The sequence below is a fragment of the Eptatretus burgeri genome, chromosome 3, assembly GCF_056783735.1.
Source record: "Eptatretus burgeri isolate ZD-2024b chromosome 3, Ebu_testis_v1, whole genome shotgun sequence".
In the NCBI taxonomy this organism is placed as follows: domain Eukaryota; kingdom Metazoa; phylum Chordata; class Myxini; order Myxiniformes; family Myxinidae; genus Eptatretus; species Eptatretus burgeri.
The window spans coordinates 98,967,634-98,985,640 of record NC_140963.1 but is presented as its reverse complement, the minus strand read 5'-3'; the positions used below and the strand labels follow the sequence as shown (position 1 = coordinate 98,985,640).

General features: G+C 41.5%; 1 protein-coding gene and 1 long non-coding RNA gene across 3 annotated transcripts in view; one reads left to right on the top strand and one right to left on the bottom strand.

Moving 5' to 3' along the window:
- Positions 1 to 277: 277 nt before the first annotated feature.
- On the top strand, positions 278 to 16,874 carry LOC147030524 (uncharacterized). Its single transcript, XM_085874656.1, has 5 exons — positions 278 to 417; positions 643 to 779; positions 6,223 to 6,300; positions 9,662 to 9,913; positions 15,046 to 16,874. The coding sequence occupies exons 1-5, from the start codon at positions 411 to 413 to the stop codon at positions 15,190 to 15,192; spliced, it is 621 nt and encodes a 206-aa protein (XP_085730782.1). The 5' UTR covers positions 278 to 410; the 3' UTR covers positions 15,193 to 16,874.
- LOC147030523 (uncharacterized) overlaps positions 641 to 18,007 on the bottom strand; it is a 29,289-nt gene continuing 11,922 nt past the window's right edge. The window contains exons 2-5 of one of the 2 annotated variants that reach the window (XR_015056431.1): positions 14,803 to 14,904; positions 13,547 to 13,650; positions 2,297 to 2,414; positions 642 to 763 (exon numbers count right to left, since the gene is read on the bottom strand). This is a non-coding gene — a long non-coding RNA (uncharacterized LOC147030523). Of the gene's footprint in view, positions 764 to 2,296; positions 2,415 to 13,546; positions 13,651 to 14,802; positions 14,905 to 18,007 lie in introns of both variants that reach the window. The other variant, XR_015056432.1, reaches the window with a different exon arrangement.

Here is an 18,007-nt window from a genome sequence, read left to right as displayed (position 1 = left end):
CACTGCACGATTTTCCCTCGGTGCTTCATCTCCAGCCCGCCTACTCGACCACAATACACGATCGCTTTCGCAGTTATTTTACTTTCGAAATGGGATTTTTCAGACGTTTTTCCACTCGAAAAAGGTTTTTGGTTGAACATTCGGAGACAAAACTGGTTTGACCTGCCTATATAAAGCCAGCGATGAACAGCAGCCAAAGCAAATAACTTATTGTCGGCTATATAACATACAACCAACTTTGTCGCTTAATCAGGTAACGTAATTGCGTTGCAAGCAAAAAATAACCGATTGCATATACATCCTAACAACTGTGCCAAGACGGAATCCCGAGTTCTGAAGAGGTCTTTATAGAAGGCGCATACAAGTGGTTGGGACTCTTCGTGGAAACATCAGCTTGAGACCCGAGTATCATGACATGTATGTACCATGGCACGCCGCTTCGCTGGTACTGACCGCGCAGAGAAATACTAACCATTTACAATCGACATTATCCTTTCTTCGAGTACAAACTTATCTGCAAACTTTGTTACTGCTGAACAATTTCTTCCGACAACACTTCCTGCATAATTTATGTCTCTTTCTTTATTGCTCGACCCACCCTTCATTTATCTCGTGATCCGCCCGGGTGTGTCACGCACATAGCAAGTTGCACGCTCTTGTTTATCCTGCTGCTCCTTTCGATCGCCATGACACTGCAAGCGAAACCAAGTCCTGGGAGGAGGAAGACTGCTTGCCATCGCATCATGAAGCTCAGCAAATCTGTCTGGAACAACATTAAGGTAATAGGTGGGCTTATATTGCATCATCATCATTTGGCATGTGAGAAACACTGAAAAGCTAAATGTAAATACAATTTTGTTTCCACGTTCCGCACGAAAAAAACTCCACGTGAAACCCATATTGACTTGCCAAGCATTGCTGTGGTTGTTCTATTTTTTATCCACATTAAGGAACATCTTTTTTATCAAATGCACAGGTGTCTTACAGGACGACTCTCGACCCAACTATAAACTGTGGGATTGGTGTGCTGTGCTGGTGCTGTGTTGCATCACGGTGTGCACGGTTCAAAAAAATTTTTCAAAGTAATGCTGGGGATGTGTCCGCTTACATTAGTTAGGGGATGTTAAAGATCCCACGGTGTGTCTTGGCAAAGACTTGGAGAGTAATTGTCGGCACCCTGAATAGTTTCCAAAAAAATCCTGCCGCCCCTGTAAGGTGCGTCGGCAGCACAAACTGCAGGTAAGCAGTTGTTCGCGTCAAACTCCTAACTGACCACCGGTCCACTATAAATACAAACAAACCCACACAAGTTTATGCGGGTTTATAGGGGAAATGTCCGACAGGAAGCTACAGATGTAATGCACTTACCTATAAGCTGTGCAGTCTGGCTTTGATTGCTGAGCACACTATAAACTGTCAGATTGGTGATTCATAGGCACAGAGTTGCATCAAAAAGCATGCGGTCCCTTGACTGGACACTAATCGGGGTGTCCAATTTGTTAGCAATTGTTGGCACATGTTAAACATACTACACGATCTTTCACAAAGAGCAGCTGAGTTAAATCGCCGGCGACACCCTGAACAAATAGCAAATTCCCTGCCACTTAGTCGAATGGCAGACTGGACAGCCAGTTCGTGAAAAACTTTTGGCGAAAAACTTTCCCCAGCCGAACCCACAATAAAGGTGGGAATAATAAGGTGACCCCAAGGTACTCTGAACCCCTCTAACGACTTCTGCCTCCATATTGGAACTTCATGTCCACAATTTTTATAACGACACTCGCAGAACATGCTCGGCAATGGTAAAGCTTAAGTGAAACAGAAATTACTGGATTTATTTCCAATAATGGAGCTTGATAATCGATACGAGAGCAGTTCGGAATTCTATGACAAAACAAACTTTCAATGGAAAAATTAGTTGACTACATTTTGTTGTTTATTTCGCAACCCACCGACATAGCAAGGCCGCTTCTGCAAAATGGTCATAAGCAGGGACGTCAAGAGGGGGGAGGTCAGGGGAGGGGGGTCACTTCCTCGGGGCCCGGGATCCATTGAGGGGCTTGAGCTTCTCCTTGAACAAATTTTTAATACAAATGTAAGAGAGAAAGGGTGGGGGTTGCGGCCCTGAGGTTGTTTGCCCGTACTGGCTCTGGATGCCCCTGGTCATAAGCATCTGGTGATCCATGACTTTTCATGGGAAATAACTTCCATCCTGTTGTGATGAGGGTGTTCACACTTTTGAAAGGTCCAATTTTTGTTGTTTGTATCTGTGAGTAGTAGAAGTAAACTACAGCACCTTTATGTACTCAGCATTTGCATCCTTCACATCTGATTTCCATGTGCAGCAGTGAAAAGTGACATACTTCTTGCCAGATGACTCGAAAAATGTCACCTTCATCCATCTCCTTTTGTGACTGAAGAGAGATGATAATTAAATGTAATGGTCTCTGTAAAACGTTCACAATTTCCAATAGTTTTACATTGAAGAATATTGTGAGAAGCATTCTAAAAATACAAAAAACATTTTTGTTCGCCATAATGAGTATACTTTCAAACAAAATGGACAACTAAATAATATGTTGCAGGTGTGCGTGGTTACAGGTGAGCAGCTTGGACAGAGTTGGCCATTGTATCAGCACAATTCGTTTCCCCTTTGATTGTCTGGGAATCAGTGATTTGATGATTCAGTATTATGACTAACCTGGAGGGTACTTTCGATCAGTAATATTCTGAGCGATTATTTTGATGTCTTAACTTGCCTCTTTGTATTTAACTTAGCACGTCAAATTATACTTTTGCATTACCAATTATGTCAACAGTTTGTCGAAGAATTGTGATCATTGGAGGACTTCTAGGATATTGATGACCCTCATCGAATATGTGACTTTCAAAATGATGTAGGAATGCGAAATGAGGCCTTTTGCGCACATTGCATGCGCTGGGTGTGAGTTCACAGGGATAAGGTTCTGCTCACCGGGCACTTTTATCCTGCTGTTGCGAGCACAAATTCTGTGATTCAAATAGTTTTTTTTTTAAACATAATTTTAAGCATTTAGACAAAATAATGGTAATTCTAAGATGATTATCCAAAATTGTTGTGCTCCTGGATGCAAATCAGACTCACAAAGATATAGGAATGCGAGAAATATCCATGGATGAGAGGTGGCAAGTTTGTACCATTTCGTGTTTTTACAAGCAAGCAACGGCAGTGTATCTAACACACCGACACACACACACACACACACACACACACACACACTTTTACTGTGAGTAAACTCACACATGGAATTCTGTATCACACCACCACCCCCACCACCAACCCCAAGTCCTCATATTCCCCTCCCAACCCGAAGGCATCGACCCCCCCTCCCCCCACATTCACGCTTTCAAACCCCACATGCTCTCTTCCCACCATAAGTCCTCAGCACCCTCCTCTCCCCTCCAAAGTTGTCCCATCGTTACTCTCCACCCTCCTCCCGCTCGTAAAAGCGAACAGGCATTCTCACGTTGAAACAGCAGAATATGTAATACTTTCTGCTCCCCCATCATTCGATCACCTAAATTGGTGACCGTAGTCCAGAAATTGTTTGTGGAGTCAGGAGAATTGTTTAACCAATGGGTGGAACTCGCACACACATGTGCACAGATGCACACATGACTCCTTTTTGTAGTATAGATGTGCAAAAAATTGAGTATAATTGATATCGTGGCCCCAGAACCAAACACACTATATTTATAACAGCCCCCACAGCTCTTGTAGCTCCAACCTGCCAAATATGATTAATTAGTAAATATCATTTTCAATTTACTCTGTACATTCAAAAGCCCCAAATATATCATTTCCATCATGTGTTAAGAAGCATGTAATCCAGATACACAGTCCATTCACTAATAGTGCTCCGTCAGGGGTTTGCGCAGCACATGCCTGTCCAGTCGGGCCTTTCACCGCCCCACATGGAAGGGAGTTTGCGGAACGAACATCTCCCTGTTCGGCAAGCTGAGAAAGTTTTCCAAGTTTTTCATTGTGCAGAGGCACAATCCTTTCTATCCGGTACTTTTCCAAGTATTTTCAGCTTCTCTTAGCAGCTTTGTGAGCCGTTTCAGGTAACAATCCTTATCTCATACACATTAATATACTTTAGTTCGCCCTGAGCATGGCAGTTTCCTGGGGTTTCTGCACATGAGCACCGAGCATTCTTGGATGGGTTACTTCATTTCAAAAGTCTCACATTTGATTTAAATTTTTTGTGAAGAAGGAATCGAGGAAATGGCATCGTTGTCACGTTGAGGGTATCCACAAATATTGAAGTGCTTTCAAGAGTTCTCGATATATGCAGCGATGGCTGATCTCTTCGTATCCCTTAAGTGCAAGATATATTGATCTTGGTTAAGGTGTTTTTGAAGACAACAAGTGCTCTCCCTTATTCTTTAAATGGACATATACCATGGCAGTCCTGTTTGCTGGTATCACGCTGCCCTTTACCTTGTTTACCAATCTCTTGAAAGAGCTTGTTGATTTAAATAGAGCCTTCATGAGATGTCCTTGTAGGAGATATGCTAGTTTCTCTCCAAGTGCTAGCAGAAATGACAGCATGTATGGAAGAGTGGGTTGGGAGAGTGGGACCTTCCCTGTGATGCCATCATCTTTGAACCACCAATGTCATTCCTGACATGCACATCGGAATCAGGCCAGTTCAAACACTGAAGCTGTTTATTTGATCAATGGACTGCTTCTCCCAAACCACTCCTGCCAAAGCTTCTCTCCAGGGTCATTATTTATTTGGGATATTTCCAGTGTCCTCAAACATTTCTCCAGATAACCATTACGCTCTACATATTCCAACCGTGTTGTGCTGAATACATCATCAGATTAGACGAATCGAAAAACTCTTGTCTTTCGATCATTTATATAGTTTTTTTCTCTCTCTTTGGATGTCCACAATGTAATTGTAAAATACTGTCATGTGAATTTCACTGATTAATTTAATTCCGCTGAAACAAAATTCTGCTGATCAATTTCTTAATTGACTGTACACCTATCTGGAAGTAGCAATTGTAAAATGAATAAAAGAAACCATGCTGCGTTGTATCGGGGGGGGGGGGGGGGGGGACTACAATAGGCAACAATAGGTGTTACTGAACTTGTTCTTTTATTTATGGATATTTGTGGGTAAATCATTTCACCATTGCTATGATGCAGATTATAATCGTGAGATATATTTCCCCCAGGGGAATTTTTTCCTTTCAGGTTATTTATGATTTTCAACATTTCGTAAAACCGGTCCAAGGTGCTCCAAGTTGTTCACATCTGTGACGTCATAATTGCAAAGAGTAGGCCAGGCTTTGATCACCTGTACTATCTGCTGCACATTGCGAGTTGTAGTTTCATCCTGTTATGCAACAGGACAGCTGCTGTCAAGTCACACCATGCAGTTCTTGTATGTATTGCGTTTATGATTGTGGGAGTGTCCATGAAGTGATGGGATGTGAAACAACAAAAAGTAAAGGCAGTATTTAATTTACCTGCTATATGGTGGTCTTTGTCTTTTCCTTTAATACAAAAAGGAAAAACATATCTAACAGTTAATACAACCACCATCTATTTATAGCGTATGCCAATATTAAGGAAAAGTTGAAGTCACAGGGCCCAAGAAGTTCAAAAGTGGTTAAATATTTTTACCCCCTCCTACCCCCACACCTCTCCCTCTTCCTTTCACATACCGTGCGTGCACAAGTCTGACGAATGGAAATATACACTACAACTTTATCTGCACGATTAACATCTGTAAGAAATTTTTTTAAAAACTTTCAGACAAACTCGAAAGTATTTGCTTCCAATGACAGATTAGCGTCCGTCTCAAGTCGGTTGATAATTCAATAATTTTACAACTTTTTTGTGGAGGTAAATAAAAAACAAATATATTGCCATCGTTGCAAACCTCCACGAGTGGGGATGACACATAGAGGAATAAGGTGTGCGTGTGTGTGTGTGTGTGTGCCCCCACTTGCACGTGCACACATATTATGTGTGTATATCACATGCATACATATATCATATATTGCGTGTGTGTACATTTGTGAACAAATTTTATTACTTTCAGCACCACTTGTTTTTGACAGTTGTATATGTTCTCCATTTGAAATATCTAAAATAAATCACTGCCAATCTGATTTTAGCTTGAAACGATTTTTCACAACTTTCTGTGTGCTGTTTCACTTCAGAAAAACACTAAATATTGTGGTGACATGACCACTTATGACTGCTTGGATTCACTTCCTGAAGTTCGCATAAACTGTGAAGTAAGTACATCGATTTCCTTTCATTTGTTTTTTTAGTTGCTGAAAGAGCACAAATCATGTATTTTCGATATTTTTTTTCAATATATTTATGGAATTTAATATTTATGTTTATTGTTAAACCATTTGTATTGAATTCAGCTTCATAGCACAAGTAATGAAAGGGTATAATCTGCATTTATCTGACATTCAAGCAATTTCAGTGAAATCCTGATGTAGTTCGAGTAAGCCATTTCAGCATGAAGTGGAAATTAACAACAGGTGTGCTCTTGAGATCAAAGTATCCTGAGCTATTACATCATCTTCATTGTTGCTATTTTCATATTTCTGTGATTCATAATTATGAATTCGATTTGGAAATAATTACAAAATGTTGTGTTGTTCATTATGTGGGCACAGCGATTTAATTGGGGGGGGGGGCATAGCGTGTGTGAATTCCTAACGAATTTGAATATAAAAACACGTTTGTTGATCAAAATCGCAAAAAGATAAAATAAAATGTTTTGAGAAATTTTATGAAAAAAAAATTGTGGCATCTCATGGGTAGAAACTGAAAATCTCAATTGTATTGAAGAATTGCTGAAGCCATGAATGCATTTACACATGGAGAAAGATCTGAGTCGTGCGGGTAGAAACACAAAATCTCAAACATTTCCACATGCGGTGAATGGCGAAACTGCTGATGCCAAAAACCGTGAATGAGTTTACATCCCGAGAGAGAGCAGCTTCATACAGGTGGGCACTCAAAATCATAATTATATTGAGAAACTTATGAAACCTCCCACCCACCTTTGGATGGAGAAATAGTGACATCATTCGGGTGGAAACTCAAAATCACAATTGTACTGAGATATTACCGAACCAGCGGATGTATCCACATGCAGTGAATAGTGAAACTGAATGTGTTTACATGCGGAAAGAGAGAGTGAAATACTTTAGTGATAAGTTAGTGAGAGCAATAGTGATATTCTTTATGATTGCTTTGGTTATCCTTTTGGTTCACGAGCGCCAGCCAGAGTGACCACTATATTCGTTATGTCTGTGTGTGTGTGTGTGTGTCTGTCTGTCTGTCTGTCCAGAGCATATCTCCGTGGACTTTGATCCGATATTGATGAAACTTGGTTATGTGTTCAATATCAATGTCTAGTTGTGTTTTCCTGTATGAGGGCGTGGCTACGCCCATAGCCATTTTTAGGGGGTAGTCGGATAAAAAAATCTATCTTCCAGGGAATTGACTGAATGGAATGGGTTCTTCAGTATTTGAATAGCAAAATGAATTATCTAAAACTTGTCATTGTCCGATTTTTCATTTTCGTCCCAAGATCAAGGTCACAAGGTCAAAAACATAGAAAATTGCGAATTTTGACACAAAAATCATACGACCGCCAAAACTTTGAGAGCTCGGATGACAATATTTTTCATGCATAATGTTGAGGTCATTCCCCACCTAAAGTCTTGAAACCATTTTGCTCCATCTCGAACACCTTGCCCGTGGCGCCCCCTTCAAATTTGTTTTTACGCCGATTTCATCAAAGTATGGATAATCCGAGGAGTGCGAAATGCCATATAGCCTTATGACGTTATATTGTTCCTGAAATGTTCCAGAGGAAGTTTTGCACCAAAGGTCATGTAATCCTCGACCTTTGATCTTTAAAGGCCACAAAGGTCAAATTTTCAAAGTTGTGGGAATCGAACCGGGTTTTCAACCTTCAATGAACTAACTCCATTAAGCTATAGCACGTATCCTGTTTCCTTATTTTAATGTCCACAACATTGTTTTGTGACCTTTAAAGGTTATGCAAAGGTCAAATTTTGAAAGTTGTTGAACTAAACCGGGTTTTCGACATTTTGCACCTAATAACCTGTCACTCGTACCACATCATGTTGATCATTTTTATAACTTGGTCAAAAATTATCACATTGTCTCATCCTTGACTTCTGAAACAATCTACATCGTCAAATACCGCTCGTGAACCATCGTCGCCTTCAACCTTGTTTATTTTACATTTGCAACATAACTTACCCTTCTACTATACTAAAAAATAGAATGTTTGTTTGTATGTATGTGTGTGTGTTTGTTCGTCCTTTATAGGCGGCCGAACCGTTGGATGGAATGAGATGAAACTTGGCATGAGTGATCCTTGGGACATGAGAACGGACATGGGGGGGGGGGGGGTCAAGTTCAAGGTCAAAGGTCACGGGTTAAGGGGTCAAGGTCACCGAGTAACTTCAATTTCTCAATTTCATCCGAGCGAGACGGGACCAACGCCATTCGACAGATAATCAAAATTAATACTGAAGGACCAATTTTGTGCCCCGTCTGTGACGGGGTTTCGGCTAGTTGAATCCTAAGATCCTTGGACTTTCGGCTTCCCCACCCTGGGCTCCCTGGAGAAAAATCCGGCTGCTCACGTAAATGAAGGCTTGAATAGTAGCCGGTAAACCGGCCACTTGGTTATATGGAGGTTTGAATAGCAGCCGGTAAACCAGCCACTTGGGTAAATGAAGGTTTGAATAGCAACCGGTAAACCAGCCACTTGGGTAAATGAAGGTTTGAATAGCAACCGGTAAACTGGCCACTTGGGTAAATGAAGGTTTGAATAGCAACCGGTAAACCGGCCACTCGGGTATATGAAGGTTTAAGTAGAAGCTGGTAAACCGACTAATATGGTATATGGAGGTTTGAATAGTGGCTGGTAAACTGGCCGATTCGGTTCAAAGGGTTAATAATATGAGTTCTGTTACAAGGAACTTCAATGCAAAAGGAGGCCAATCGGCCCATGAAGCCTGAACTTTAGCTGCCATCCTATGGCCGTTTGTCCGTGCTCTATCCTTTTTAAATGCTGAGCATCAAGCAAGGAAGCAGCACATACAATTTTTAATGCCTTTGGTACGATTCGGCTGTGGTTCAAATGGCTGACCAGACTCAGATCAGACACTGCAACGTTTACATCACCATTCCATACAACATCAGGTTGTTTTACAGAAAAAAGAGAAAAGTCAAAACTAAACGTCAATTAAGGGAAGCTTCTTCAAAGATGTGCAATATACCACTATACATCTGTGAAGCATGGAAACAAAATGCGACCACTTTGCCTTATTTATTCGAGTTGAATTATTATCTGCCATATCTCTACATCCCATTAAACAAATAAAAAGTGTTCAGATAAGTGTTCCCATTCATCTTTTGCAACGTATCAGATAATAAATATTAATGGGTTTTTTTTTTTTTGCGTGATTTGTTGATTTCATTCACATTCCTGCAATCTTTTTCACGAACTTCAAATATCTCTAATTAATGCATGCTTTTCATGCCCAGTGAGGAGCATGGATTTAACCATCACGTTTGTGCTTGTTTCTTCAGCATGATTGGACGGATCTTTGCAAACAAGTCCTCATCAACTATGAAATCGTCCTGAAGCACTTAAAAGAGAAATCAAACCAACCACCAATCATCCAAGGACAAAGAAACACGAAGCTTGGCAAAAACAAATGCAACATCTCGTGTAATATCAACAAATTACACAGGAAGATAAGGCAGAAAGTTACAAGCAGCGGTGACACTCGTAACAAGAAATTTTGCCCATCGAGCCAAAACTGCACCGCAACACCAAATGTAAGTGACGTTGGTACCGTAATGTCCATCCGCAGGGAAATACTGTATATCTAAAATCGTGTTTGCCGCAAGAACAGAAACAAATGGCAACGCATTTTTTATTCCTTGTTTTTTTTTATTATTATTTTTAATTCTCCTCTTTATAAAAAATAAATAAATAATAAAATTATCTTCTTTAAAAAAAAAAAGAAAAACGTGTGTGGATGCATATGGGGTTACAACAATGACAATGTGAGAGAAAGGTGTAATTGGAATGGGATAGGGCACGCGGTGAGGAGTGAAGCATCACACTTGCGCCAAACATCCCATCAACCTGTACCTTCTGTTCTATTTGCTTATTTCCTTTCAAATTGATTGGTTGTCCATATTCCCGCGACGGATCCTTTACAGTTTTTACATATGTACTCCCTGTCCCTGTATGTGCAGAGATATACAGTAAGTTACATCTCCCTATATATCTCTGTTCTTCCTCATCCTTTTCCTTCAGGCTGTGTTCCATGTCCTCTCCCACAATGTTCACCTATACAAAACAAATATATATATATATATATATATATATATATATATATATATATATATATATATATATATATATATAAAATATGAAAGTGGAGTTGGAAGAGATCACAGAGGAGGAAGTGCAGACAGCATTGAAAAGGATGAAAAAGGCAAGAGCACTAAGCATTGATGGGGTGTGTTCTCCTGACTTTGAGGCAGGGAAGTACTCTCAGGCCATGAATATCAGGTTATAGGGGAAGGAGATCAGGCACGGAAATAGGTTGAGTATCTGGAAGGAACAGTGACCAAGATGGTAAGTTGGAGGCAGAGGTGCGAAGGAGGATTCATGTGGGTCCGAATGCATGGAGGAGGGTGGAGGGAGTAATGGCAGATAGAAAGATATCAAGAAAATTGTAAGGGAGGATTTTGATGTTGTCTGTAACACCGGCCTACCTTTATGGTCTGGAGATGGTGGCACGGAAAGAGAGACAACACCAGAGGCTGCAGGTTTGCAAGAACAACTGGGTCAGGAGGATTGTGAGAGTGAAGAGGGTGGATGGAAGGAGTATGGATGAACTAAGTGGTGTGTAGATGAGCTTGATGGGGAGATTGGTGAAATGCCGACTGAGATGGGTTGGGCACTTGCTGCGGATGGGGGAAGAGAGAAAGGCAAAGAGAGCGGATAGATTGAGGGAGCAAGGTAAGAGGAAAAGAGGTAGACTGTGGTTGAGATGGGAGGATTGTGTGAGGAGGCACATTCGTAAGGTAGGGGTAGTTGTGGAGTGGAGAGAGTTGGCTGAGGACAGAAGAAGGTGGAGGAGTATCATGGTCAAGGCAGAGCAGAAGCTTGGTGCCATTAGACCTTTGCACGATGGAGGATGCCCAGTTGGCGACTGGCTTTGGAGGCCAGCTTGGAAATGTGGCTTTCCCAGGAAAGATCATGGCAGATATTGAGACCCAGAAGCTTGAATGAAAGGACTTCTTCAAGAGGATTGTTGAGAAAGTAGATGGAAGGGGTGGGGGGTTCCAAACCATCCTATTGGAGAGACATAGTGAGTGTGAGATTTCTCAGGGTTGAAAGACATGTTCCATGTGTTGGACCAGCTTGTGATTTTATCCAGATCTGCAGAGCGTGAAAAGGCTGCTGCTTGCCAATCTGAGGGATGACAGATAGCACGGCAGAGGGTGAAGTCATCAGAAAAGTTAAAGAAGATTTTCTAAGGAGTTGGAGAGATCATTGATGAAGATTAGAAAAAGCACAGGGCCCAAAACACTGCCTTGAGGACCTCTCACCTGGACAGGAAGAGGAGATGAGAGAATTCCATTGAAAGCCACTCAATCACTACAACAGGAGAGGAGATTTGTGAGCCATCAGCAGAGATTGCCTTGGATACCATAAGAGGAGAGCTTGTTGAGCAGGGCAGGATGTCTAGACCATATTGAAAGCTCAAGATATGTCTCGGGAGATGGCTCTGATCTCGTGTCTGGCATTGAGGATTTCCATCCATTGTTGGGAGAGCAGAAGCAGCATATCGAGAGTAGACTGTCCTGGTCTGAATCAAAATTGATGATCGGAAATCAGGCCATTGGAGAAGAGGAAGGATTTAATGTCTGAATTGATGATGGATTCCATAACCTTGCTGATGATTGGGTGAACACTGATTGGTGAATGCGAGGGTGAATAGAACAGAGAGAGGGTGAGCAAGAGCAGAGGAGTAGGTTTTTAGGACACGTGGGCTGATGCCATCTGGACCAGTTGCAGAATCTGAGTCGAGGTTTGACAGCAAGCTCTCCACCTTGTCAGGAGTAAAGGACACAGAGTCCAGGAACAGCAGGGTGTGACTGGTAAAGTGTGTACAGAAAGCGACGGATTGGGGACACAAGATTTAGAAGCAAACTTGGAGTTTAGGCATTCAGCCTTTTCACGTGCCATGTCAGCTTTGCAGCCATTTGAGGTAAGGGAGGGGATGGAGGGGGAACATACACCAGAAACTGACTTAACTAGACACTACCAGGATTAGGAGGAGGGAGACAGGTTTTAGAGTTCAGACTTGAGATTTGAAAGATGTTGTTTTCTGGCTCTCCTGAGGGTAGATACACACTTGTTCTGAGCTTTATGGAAGGAACTGAGATTGCCTTCAGTTGGATTTGCCTTCCATGAGGCGAAGGGAAATCGTTTCAGGACAACTGCCTTGCCACAACCTTCAGTGTACCATGGGCAGGAGGAAGAGTAGGACAACTGAAGACGAGATGGGATAAATCTGCCCAAGAGAGAGAGAGAGAGAGAGCACGTTTCTTTTAAAGAATTACCAGGATGAGTTGATGTCGGAGGAAGTAGAGAATGGAGATCAGTGTTGAAGTTTGATGGTTGCTTGAAGTCCCTGCCAGTCGACCTGAGTAAAATGCCAGACTCGACGGCGTTGAGGTGGTTCTCTAATAACAGCCAGAGAGATGTGCACTTCAACAAGCATGTGGTCAGATGAACCGATTGGAGCGGAGGAAGAGCAGCAGATATTGTCAGGGAAATTTGTCAAAATCAGATACAGAAGAGATGGAGTACCATTGGTTGAGATCCGGGTCGCGAAGTTGACCGATTGAGTCAGTCCCAATGAGTCACTGAATAAACATGCTCAAACTTTGCATCAGCTAACCTATGTAATAAAACATAATTCACAACAAAACGAGTGATTCAGCATGAGCTGCACACATATGTAGGTGCTTTGATTGAAAGTGTCAGGTCAGCCACAAAGTGAATTTTTTAATTATCCACACGGAGACAGATACTTCATCAGCATTTGGTGACGTGGTTCAAAAGCCTAAATTGCGACACAATGATATCCATCTTATGCATTTATTGCTCTTTTCGAGCTGGATTTGTGACTCAGAGCACTCAGCCATTAATCATCGGAGGGGAGCATTGCACATTGGGTTATCAAGCCAAGTTAGCGTGTTTCCGGTTTCCGGTTTCCTAACTTGCATTCCTCACATACTCATTTGAGTTAATGTCAACACAACAATCATCAGGATGGTAAAACTAACATAAGTTTAAACCCAGCTCACGTTCCCTGGTTGGGTACACTAGGTGGTTCCTATCTCCAATCTATGCATGGTTAAGACAATAATTTTGATACTCACTCAAGGTGCTCGCAATTAAGTTGCTTTCTCTTCATCAAAAGAAAGACTTTTGGGGGTTTTCTTTTTCTTCATACGAGTGAGGCTTATTGAAGAGCAAGGTGTACCTGACAGTGGGATAAACATCAAGGGAAAAAACGAACAGGATAAGAGGAGAGGGAGGAGAGGAAAATCACTGAAACTAGCAAGTAAGATGGTTGTGTGAGGAAAGATTCAACAATACCACCAGCAGTCATGAGTCAACACTAACAGACGAGTCCCCAGCTTAATGTCCATTTAAGTTAAGGGACGGCACATTCAATTTACTAGTGCAGGCCCGTACGTGCATAATCCCGTACACCCATCACAGATTTTGTGGTTTGCTTTTGTAGTGCATGCCCGTACACCCAGCGTCGCGTGTCAAGCGAGCAGCTCGTGCTTCATCCGTTTCAGCTGCACGACGCCTTGTCACGTGTGTAGCGTCGCGTGTCAAGCGAGCAGCTCAAGCAAAGGCACACACTCAGGTCCCCAGCGTCAATTGTGATGTCATATAAAACGAAGAAGAAGAATAATTGTGACGTCAATTGTGATACGTGCAAAAAAAAAAAGAAAAAAAAGAAGAATTGTGACGTCAATTGTGACATCATAGAACCGTGCCCTGTCATTGGTTTGGCAAATAAATGGCCATAACTTGGGCACCACTTGTCCGATTAATATCAAACCTTGAAAAGGCACATACTCAGGTCCCCAGCAATATACCTGGCAATTTAAATGAGATCGGACCAGTGATTGTCGAGAAACAGCAGTCGCAGACACACAGACACACAGACAGACACACACAGAGATTGCTGGAATTATATATAGATAATCGATTTGAGAATCAAACCCAGGCTAAACAAGTCTGAGGCTATTGTGGTACTTCTGTACCATTATGATGGATGACATGTACATAAACATTAATAAACATGCAGCTTCAGAGAATTAGATCTTGTGAGACTCTACACACCATACAGTTAAGGGATTGATAGCTTAAACCCCTCTCTCTCTGATTCCAATGTAATCTTCTCTTTAATGTAAAGAAAACAAGCTAACCTGCTAGTACAACAGAACTTCAGTCGGAGGATGTATTAACAGTCCCTGTATATGAGTCTTACTCTATTAGCTAAGCGACATAAAAAAAAGATGGACCCACCATTGGAATAAGGAAAGTCAATCAATTTGAAAGGAAATAAGTAAATGGAATACAAGGATGCAGGTTGCACGTGTGATGATCCACTCACGTAATTTACAGATCCCTTTCAGACTAAGAACACTCTGTGGCCAAAATGTGTCGGACCCAAGCTGTGTCTTCTCCACTTAATCACAGTCCTTTCTTTGCAGATCTGAAAAATTCAAAGCATATCCTAGATGTAAATGCAAGAAAGCACAAGTATGACCGTCACTGAATTGACAATATTGTGCATCACTAATGTTTTGATTTATGTTTTTTTTTTGTTTTTTTTTTGTCTTTCTCTTTCTTACAGATGGAAAATGTCAATTGCCAATCAATGGATTGGAAATGCATTGCTGAAAGTGTGCTGAAAAAACTAAATTATTTCCTGCAAGACTTCAAAGTTGGCTTTCGAAGATGCAACAGGAGGAAACGAGTAACAGGAATGGACAGGCAATGATGATCGGAGGACATGCAGTATTAAATGTACATCCAAGGATATTTATTGCACTTATAAACTTCAAATGAACACCATAGGCAGTGTTATGGCTGATACATACACTTATCAAGCCACTGATCTTTCAATCAGATGCAGTATTATTACACTTATGGGGTTGGGGTTGTAGTTAGAATTTAAAGCCTTAACACCCATTGAGTTTTTGTAGTTTATAAAATAATTTTGAACTCACAATAAGGACACATGGATAGGGGTAACTGTTTGTCGTACAGTCCAACCGAGTGATGGGCCTTATCCATTTGAGATTAGAGAGGTTAAGGATGCTCTGTCATGTTGAACGTGAGATTCTCCAGACATCCCTCAAATTCATGGTACCGTTTCTCGGCGTGTGCCGCAGTATGGCTTCCACTCCCACCCCTTCCTCCACCACACCTCCCCCTATCTCACATGCCACCAATAAGAAAAAACTCTGGCTCTCTTGCACTCACCGGAAGAGGCATGGCCACCACTGAGTGACAGCGAGCAAGGTGGCCCGTGATTGGCGTTTCCCACCTGGCGGACACGTAGCCGATTGGGTCAGGTTCGTCATCGTGGAGTGGGTAAGAGTTTTTGCTGTGTGGAGGCACGGCGCATGACTGCTAGTTACCCTACAGGCATTAATGTCGACGCCTTGAGGGTGAAGTGGGGGGTGGGAGCTTGGCCTGTATTTCTGCTGTCGGGATGCACTGCCCTCATGAGCTGCCTCAATGCCTTCTGTTCAACCTATGACTTCTCTCCACCTGCACTGATTACTTGCCCAATTCTGTGTGAATGCTTGTTATGTGTGTGTGGTGCCACAGTTAGGGATTAGTTCCTTCATTGTTAAATATTGTGATTATTTATTGTCTGTCTTCGTCCAGGATTCCGTATTCATTTTGACTTGTGCTGATTAAATTATTACATTTCTTAAGCCTGTGTGCGTTGAATTCCTGCCATCTTTCAAGCGCCGACGATTCGGGTTCGGTTGATTATCCCTGGAGGATTAATTTATTTTTCATTTGAATATTAATAGCCGACGTGGTTTATTTATACCACGCTCGGAGTATGGTGGCACGCCGACTATCGCTTGGGCGTGATTCCTGTTTAATTCTATCATAAATGGAGTGGAGGGATCTTCATCATGTTTGGTCTCAGGAGCAGCTGCGGATGTAGTTGTGGTTGAGCGGTTGGCATGGTGGGGGGCGTCCACAGGACAGTATTAATATATGTGACTGTTCTACATCCACAGACTTTTCTTTGCAGATGTTGCTGCGCAGTGTGTTTGCATTCATGAAAATTTTCTGTTGTATACATATTGCAATTTTAATTCAGATTTTATGACGTGGTTAAATTTTTGTGAGTGCATTTTTCATTCCTTCCCTCTCACTATCTAAATCACAAAAAGCACATGAAAAATGTGTTATTACTGTATTCTGTTTTACTGTAAGATGCAGAGCATAATGTAAATCTAAATATATCTGGTATTTATCTACTTTTTGGATGAATACTGTTGTGAGACTGTTTTTATCGACTTATTTATTATAAAGAATTTCGAATGTAATGAAACACTGCAAAAACCTATTTTTTTTTTTAATCTATCTTTAAGTCCATTCTTTGTGAGATGATAACATTGGCATTTGAAAAAGAAATAAATGTTTTAAACTGGAGTCACGTGTGGTTTGAATAATTCAAAAAGCACTCTTTTATACATACATAGTGTATACACGATACATACTGTATGTATATTCTGATGCAGACATACCACACTACAGAGCATCAGGAATGCCGAAGCGATTTCTTGGCAAGAGTTATATTGGGTGGTTTGCCATTGCCTTGGTATCTTAGCTGGAGCAGGAATTTGGAAGTTGGTCATGGTGCTGGCGATAGCTTGCCCACTCAATGCAAAGGACATCGCGTAGGATGTTTAACATCCACCAACTGATGCTGGCAGATGGGATGTCGAGTTTAACGTTCATCCGAGGGACGGGCACACATTGATGAATCAACCTGCCTGTGAAACACCAGGATGACAGTTTATAGCTGGGTCGGAATTCAAACTTTGAGGTGAGTGTGCATACCTCGAGACATTCCTGTAGGCACATACATCATACATACATACATACATACATACATACATACATATATATGTACATGTTGGGTCACCCGATCAAGATAGAGTTGTTTACACTTTCGTAAATGATCACGAAGATTGAGGTTTAAAGCTGTAGGAAAGATTAACGAGGAAATGCACCGCATAAATATTGGGTCAAATAGCCTCGTTTCCTTCTTTGAGGTCAGTTTCTCCTCATTCTCATGTTGTTGCATTTTTCCTGATTTTCAGACATACATACACACCATATGGGGGAGGGAATTTTTTTTTTTTTTTAGTCTGTCCATGACCTGACCGTGTGTACACTCAGTACGTTTGTCAAATTTGGTGGATATTGGCCTGGCCGTTTTTTTTCTGTCTATGATTTTAGATGTACACACAATACATACAGATAATTTCCTTGTGAAGAGGGGGGGTGTGGGGGTTGTGTTCATGATCTGAACCTGGGTACCCCCACAAGTTTGCAAAATCTGGTAGAGATTGGCCCAGCTGCTTTTAAAACCTCATCCATAAGATAGGAGAAGGCTTATACCTGCTGTAGCGTTTGTTTCTACAATTAGTGCCCCCATTTTTTTATGATACCTCAAAGTTTATGAGTCCGGTAGGAATACAAAACCACCATTTCGTTTTTTTCCCTCTTCATTTTCTTTTCTGACAATGTTCGAGCTGTATCTTGGAGTCGACTGGGAC